We start from the raw sequence: 7,063 nt of genomic DNA on the forward strand, positions 1-7,063 counted from the left end.
CTCGCGACTTTCCGTCTTCAGACCCTGCAGAGATACCTTTACGTCGAGCCCCCTCCTAGGTGGTGTGCTCTGGCGACGTATTTCTTCCGCCAGCAGCGCGAACTCAATTATGTCACACAGCTCCTGTTTGTGAACTTGGGGGGTGTCAGGACCGCCCTCCGGGAGCTGCCTGTCTTTTACAGGGAACTCATCAGGGTCTGGAACAAAGTCTCCACCAAGCGCAGCTCTCCGCCGGCTGGAGTGGCGGCCATCCTGCAGGAGCCGCTGCTCGGGAATCCGTACCTCCACGACCGAGGTTTTATGTGGTGGTCGGAAGAGAGGGCTGTGGCTGGTGAGGTGACCAGGGTCAGGGGCCTGCTCGATGGCGGAGGAGCGGGCTGGATGGCGCCAGACACGCTGGTGTGGCGCCTAAATTCTGCCAACATCCGCCACGCGGCCTATGCCATTGAGTCGCTAAAAACAGCTCTGGGCCCTGACTCCGTTCGGTGCATTGAGGAGGCTCAAGCACGTGGGGAGATCCCGTCCGAACTGACCCCCGTCCGGACGGAATTCCTCATCGGCGCCAAACCCCGGAACCTCCCTCGGGGGCCGGCGCCTCACAACTTGAGCCGCCTCGGGGAAATCCCCTCCGTGCCTTTCAGTTCCGCGCGGAGGGGTTTCCTGTACGGGCTGCTCCTGCACACTCTCAACTTTGCCATCCTCGCCGGCCGTCCGGACACGCTATGGCGTACCATCTTGCCGTCCGGAGGAGGCGGGGGTCCCCGATGGAGGGCACTCTACGCAGGGGTCCTCCCACTATTCGTCGGGGACTTGGCCTGGAGGGTGGTGCACAGAGCAGTGCCGTGCAACAAACTTTTTAAGCCGGTTCACGGACTCCCAAGCCGCCTGCAATTTCTGTGGTCTGGAGGAGTCCGTGTTCCACATTTTTATTGAGTGCACGAGGTTGCCGCCCCTGTTCCATTATATGAAGGGGCTGCTCCTGAAATTCTGGCTGCACTTCAGTCCCACTCTCCTGATCTTTGGGCACCCTGTGCGGAGGGGAGCGGGTAGGTCTGAAGGCCTCCTCGTAGGACTGCTCCTGGGCACGGCCAAGGGTGCCATCAGCCGGTCCAGGCAGCGGGCAGTCGAGGGGGTCGTTCAACCTGACTGCCTGCCTCTCTTCCGCTCTTACATCCGGTCCAGGGTGTCCTTGGAGATGGAGCACGCGGTGTCCACCGGTACGCTCGCGGCCTTCCACGAGAGATGGGCACCGGAGGGACTGGAGTGCATCATCACGCCCGGCAATCAAATTTTAATTTGATTTTACGTTTTAAAGTTTAATTTGTTTTAATTGCCGGTGCTTTTAGTGGTCCCCTCCCCTTTTATAGGGGGCACTGGAAAAAGGAAAAAAATTGATTTTAGTGCCCCAAAAAAAACCCCAAAAAAAGAAAAAAAGGGCCTTGTAAATGTCTGGTGTGTCATCCAGGTCGGGTGGCACGGATAAATGTTTTATGTTTTGCAGGTAGACTCTAAAAGAGTTTCATGCACAAGGACCCCCAGGTCCCTCTGCACCACAGCATGTTGTAATTTCTCCCCATTCAAATAATATTCCCTTTTACCGTTTTTTTTCCCAAGGTGGATGACCTCACACTTTCCGACATTGTATTCCATCTGCCAAACCTTAGCCCATTCGCTTAACCTATCCAAATCTCCTTGCAGCCTCTCTGAGTCCTCTACACAACCCGTTTTCCCACTAATCTTAGTGTCATCTGCGAATTTTGTTGCACTGCACTCTGTCCCCTCTTCTAGGTCATCTATGTATATTGTAAATAGTTGTGGTCCCAGCACTGATCCCTGTGGCACACCACTAACCACTGATTTCCAACCGGAAAAGGACCCATTTATCGCGACTCTCTGCTTTCTGTTTGCCAGCCAATTCTCTATCCATGCTAATACATTTCCTCCGACGCCACGTACCTCTATCTTCTGCAGTAACCTTTTGTGTGGCACCTTATCGAATGCCTTTTTGGAAATCTAAATACACCACATCCATCGGTACACCTCTATCCACCATGCTCGTTCTATCCTCAAAGAATTCCAGTAAGTTAGTTAAACATGATTTCCCCTTCATGAATCCATGCTGCGTCTGCTTGATTGCACTATTCCTATCTAGATGTCCCGCTATTTCTTCCTTAATGATAGTTTCAAGCATTTTCCCCACTACAGATGTTAAACTAACTGGCCGATAGTTAGAGGCGAGCTCAGGCTGGAGCCAGAATCACCGGGGCGCAGGGGAGTCATCAATCGGCAAGTAGGCGGGGAGGCTTCATAAACAACTGGTGTAGGCCGCAAGCCCCGAGTGAGAAACTGAAACTCCCGCCTTTGCAGCGATGGGTTTTTCGCCCGGTAACAGGCCCGGATTCACCGCCATCTTTGTACAGGAAGGCGGGACGGTTCAGAGTGCAGTCCGCTCTCTTCATGGTGTGACAGCACATGCGCAGCCATCATAGCACGGGAACCGAGTGGGCGGGGCTTAAGTGTCTGTTCCCAACCGGGTCCAAGTGCCCGGGAGTGAAAGTCAATTCCTCATTTATTTTATTCATTCTCCACCGTTGGATTTCTCACCATCTCTCCTGAAGGCCTTGGTAAGTGCCCAGTTTACGGTTTACATCCCACACAATTCTAACAGAAGAGCCCCAGAGCTGGCCCCTTTTTACCGTCCCAAGGTTAGATTCCCCATGTACAGTCCCAGGTTTGAAATCCCCAGTTACTGTCCCAGGGTTGGATTCCCCATGTACAGTCCCAGGGTTGGATTCCCCATGTACAGTCCCAGGTTTGGAATCCCCAAGTACTGTTCCAGGGTTGGATTCCCCATGTACAGTCTCAGGGTTGGATTCCCCATGTACAGTCTCAGGGTTGGATTCCCCATGTACAGTCGCAGGGTTAGACTCCCCATGTTCATTCCCAGAGTTAGAATCCCCATGTACTGCCCCAGGGTTAGATTCCCCATGTACTGCCCCAGGGTTAGAATCTCCATGTACAGTCCCAGGGTTGGAATCCCCATGTACAGTCCCAGGTTAGAATCCCCATGTACAGTCCCAGGGTTGGAATCCCCATGTACAGTCAAAAGTTTTTAACCCGGTGCACGGAAGCAAAAATTCAGCTTTGGTGTTACAATTTCATTGGTTACAGGCTGGAGAGAGGAATAATTCACTGACAGGCTCTTTTAAATTTGTATGGTTGTGTATTCAAATTCCCAGTAATTGTAATCCTGCATTTCAAGGAGGGGCGAGCTGTGTTTCAATCAAATAGTCTGTTTGGAGATTCTCTGAGAGAAGGATCTGGTCAGCTTGAAACTCAGAGTGCTAGAATCGGTTAGAAATTTACAATTAATTTTTAACCAATATTTATTCCCAGAGGGAGGGGGAATTCTGTAATAAGGAAGGAACCGGACAAGATTTGAAACATTTTAACACAGGATTCACGGTACTCTTGCATTTGGGATCTTTATTTTGTCCACGCGAGGATTTAGATAACAGACTTTCTTCTGTGAATATAGGTCTGTATTATTGGGCCGTGATCTGTTTACATGTTTGTCTTCTGTTAAATAAAGTTGCTGAGTGAATTTAAATTTAAAACCAGGTTTGCAGGTGTGATGCTCTATTAACATCACTGGTGAGAAAGATAGTGTGAGCAGACGCTAAGTCCCTAACTGACAATGATTAACAGACTGGGTTTTGGGTTAAATCATCCCCAGCATTTGAAGGAACATTGTATAGAAACTAGAATTGTCTGTTCTGAATTTCTATCATGTACTTAATGATGACTTTTGTAAACTCCTTTTACAGGATATTAGAAGGGGAGGATTTACAGACGAGAAACTCAAACCAAACATCACATCAAGATCTGACAGAGTCATTCGATTCATCTGAATATCATCAGCCTTTGAATGTGGAAGGAGAAATGTTTGTCTGTTCTGTCTGTGGGAAAAGATTTCAAACATCAGTGTGACTGGAAAAGCACCGAGACACACACACCCGAGTGAGTATTCCAGTGCACTGACTGTGGAAAGAGCTTTAGCCAGTTACACAGCCTGAAAAAATATCGCACCATTCACAGCGGGGAGAAACTGTACATGTGTTCTCTGTGTGGACGAGGCTTCAACTGATCGTCCAATCTGGAGAGGCACCAGGACACACGCTCCATGGAGAAACCGTGGGAATGTGGGAAGGGATTCAATTACCCATCTGAACTGGAAATTCATCGGCACAGTCACACCAGGGAGAGGCCGTTCACCTGCTCGGTGTGTGGGAGGGATTTCACACAGAATGGTACCATGTTGACACATCAGCAAGTTCACACTGGGGAGAGGCCATTCAGGTGCTCTGTCTGTGGGAAGAGATTCACTCAGTCGTCCAACCTGCTGGCACACAACAAGCAAGTTCACACGAAGGAGAGACCATTCACCTGCTCTGAATGTGGGAAGGGATTCACTCGGTCATCCGACCTCCTGAGACACCAGCGAATTCACACTGGGGAGAGGCCTTTCACTTGCTCCATGTGTGGGAAGGGATTTGCTGTGTTATCCAACCTGCTGGCACACAACAAGCAAGTTCACATGAAGGAGAGGCCGTTCTCTTGCTCAGTATGTGGGAAGGGATTCGCTGTGTCATCTGACCTCTTGAGACACCAGCAAATTCACACTGGGGAGAGGCCATTCACCTGTTCCGTCTGTGGGAAGGGATATGCTCGGTTAGCTGTTTTCCAGAAACACTGGCGAATTCACACTGGAGAGAGGCCGTTCAGCTGCTCTTTCTGTGGGAAGAAATTTACTCAGTTATCCAGCCTGCTGGCACACAACAAGCTAGTTCACACGAAGGAGAGACCGTTCCCTTGCTCCGTGTGTGGGAAGGGATTCACTGTGTCATCCGACCTCTTGAGACACCAGCAAATTCACACCAGGGAGAGGCCATTCACCTGCTCTATGTATGGGAAGGGATTCACTCAGTCATCCGACTACCTGAAACACCAGCAAGTTCACAATTGACTGCATGAGTTGGCTTCCAGAACTGAACCATGTTCATTCTGGCAGTTGGAGTTTATTTCTGCCGATGTTAAAACCCCTGTAAGTGGGCTATAGTTTGATATTCTGCAAATGTCAAATAAATCAGCTTTCTTTTAAACACCGTGTGCCTAGTCCTTGATATCTCAATGATAAGACGAGCTGATTGAGGACTTATTATGAACTGGATGGAATCTATCTTAGAACGGAGTTCCCTCAACTTTTTAAAAGATGGAACTACATGATGTCCAAGTCTGCCATTCAATTTCATCCGATGGGGAATATTCTGATAATCTGTTACTGTCACGCAGCAAAGCAGCATTGTTACTTTATCATCAGTTTAATCAAACTCAATGGGCAATCCGATCTCCAAAGGGAAATGACTCCTTAAAGCTGATGGTGTCGGTAGTTTTGCAGCTTGTTTGTTCTTTATTTATTTATTCTCGGGATGTGGGCGAACCAGCCTGCATTTATTGCCCATCATTAATTGCCCCTTCAGAAGGTGGTGGTGAGCCGCTGCCTCCTTGAACTGTGCTGCAGTCTATGTGGTGAAGGTGCTCCCACAGTGCTGAGGTCAGGACGCCTCGTGACTTGGAGGGGAACTTGGAGGTGCCGCTATTCCCATGCACCTGCTCTCCTTGTCCTTCTACATGGAGGAGGTTGTGGGTTTGGAAAGTGCTGTCGGAAAAGCCTTGGTGACTTGCTGCTGTAGATGGTGCACACTACAGACACAGTGGTCCTCATGTTTTTATCTAAGACACACCTCAGTCCAGTCATTTCTTCCCAATGTTGATGCAGTGGTTCAAGAGGTGCCGGGTGTCAGGAGCAGTATCGAGGGATGGGTGGGACAGTGCACTGTGAGGAGAACACAAAGCATCTGCAAAGGGATATGGACAGGTTAAGAGAGTGGGCAATAAGATGGCAGATGGAGCATAATGTGGGGAACTGTGAGGTTATTCACTTTATTAGGAAGGACAGAAAAATTGATTTTTTAAATTGTGAGACAATGTTAAATGTTGGTGTTCAGAGAGGTTTGGGTGTCCTCGTACAGGAAACACACAAAGTTAGCATGCTGATACAGCAAGCAATTAGGAAGGTGAATGGCATGTTGGCCTTTATTGCAAGGGGGTTGGAGTACAAGAGTAAGGATGACTTTCTACAATTCTACAGGGCTTTGGTGAGACCACAGAGGCGGTCCAACGATGGTTCACTAGATTGATCCCTGGGATGAGAGAGTTGTTCTATGTGGAGAGATTGAGTAGATTATACTCTCTGCAGTTTAGAAAAATGAGAGGGTACCTCATTGAAAAATATAAGATTCTGAGGGGTATTGACAGGGTAGGTGCTGAGAGGTTGCTTCCCGGCTGGAGAGTCTAGAAATAGGGGGCATAGTCTCAGGATAAGGCGAAGGCCATTTCAGACAAAGTGAGGAGGAATGTCTTCACTCAGACGGTTGTGAATCTTTGGAATTCTCGACCTGAAAGGACTGTGGATGCTGAGTCATTGAGTATATTCAAGGCTAAGATCGATAGATTTATGGACTCGAGGGGAATCACGGGATTATGGGGAACAGACAGGAAAGTGGAGTTGAGGTCGATGATCAGCCATGGTATCGAGTGACGGAGCAGGCTCGAAGTGCTGTATGGCCTACTCCTGCTTCCAATTCTTATGCTCTTATGTTCTTAAGTTGTTTCCAGAGGCTGAAGGGTCTGTAACCAGAGGACACAGATTTAACTAGCACAAGAATCCGAGGGGAAATGAGGAAATAAATACACAATGAGCTGTTATGATCTGGAATACACGGCCTGAAAGGGTGCTGGGAGCAGATTCAGTCATAAGTTTCAGCAGGGAATTGGGTCAATACTTGAATTGGAAAATTGCAGAGATATTGAGAAAGAGCAGGGGGAGTGGGACTGATTGGGATATTGGGAAAGAGCAGGGGGATGGGACTAATTGGGATATTGGGAAAGAGCAGGGGGAGTGGGACTGATTGGGATATTGGGAAAGAGCAGGGGGAGTGGG

The 7,063-nt window shown here is 48.9% G+C and overlaps 1 protein-coding gene across 2 annotated transcripts; it reads left to right on the plus strand.

The window, feature by feature from the left end:
• Positions 1 to 3,397: 3,397 nt before the first annotated feature.
• On the plus strand, positions 3,398 to 5,083 carry LOC139259394 (gastrula zinc finger protein XlCGF57.1-like). 2 transcript variants are annotated; one of them, XM_070874860.1, is made up of 2 exons: positions 3,398 to 3,465; positions 3,828 to 5,083. In XM_070874860.1, the coding sequence occupies exon 2, from the start codon at positions 4,184 to 4,186 to the stop codon at positions 5,024 to 5,026; it is 843 nt and encodes a 280-aa protein (XP_070730961.1). In that variant the 5' UTR covers positions 3,398 to 3,465; positions 3,828 to 4,183; the 3' UTR covers positions 5,027 to 5,083. The 2 variants fall into 2 exon arrangements, with proteins under 2 accessions (XP_070730961.1, XP_070730962.1); XM_070874861.1 differs by having other exon boundaries at positions 3,459 to 3,538.
• The last annotated feature ends 1,980 nt before the right edge of the window (positions 5,084 to 7,063 follow it).

This window comes from Pristiophorus japonicus, unplaced genomic scaffold (genome assembly GCF_044704955.1).
Source record: "Pristiophorus japonicus isolate sPriJap1 unplaced genomic scaffold, sPriJap1.hap1 HAP1_SCAFFOLD_997, whole genome shotgun sequence".
Taxonomy (NCBI): Eukaryota; Metazoa; Chordata; class Chondrichthyes; family Pristiophoridae; genus Pristiophorus; species Pristiophorus japonicus.

What these genes read in the sequence shown, in the direction of transcription:
- LOC139259394 (XM_070874860.1), top strand. Translation starts at nt 4,184, where the DNA reads ATGGAGAAACCGTGGGAATGTGGGAAGGGATTCAATTACCCATCTGAA.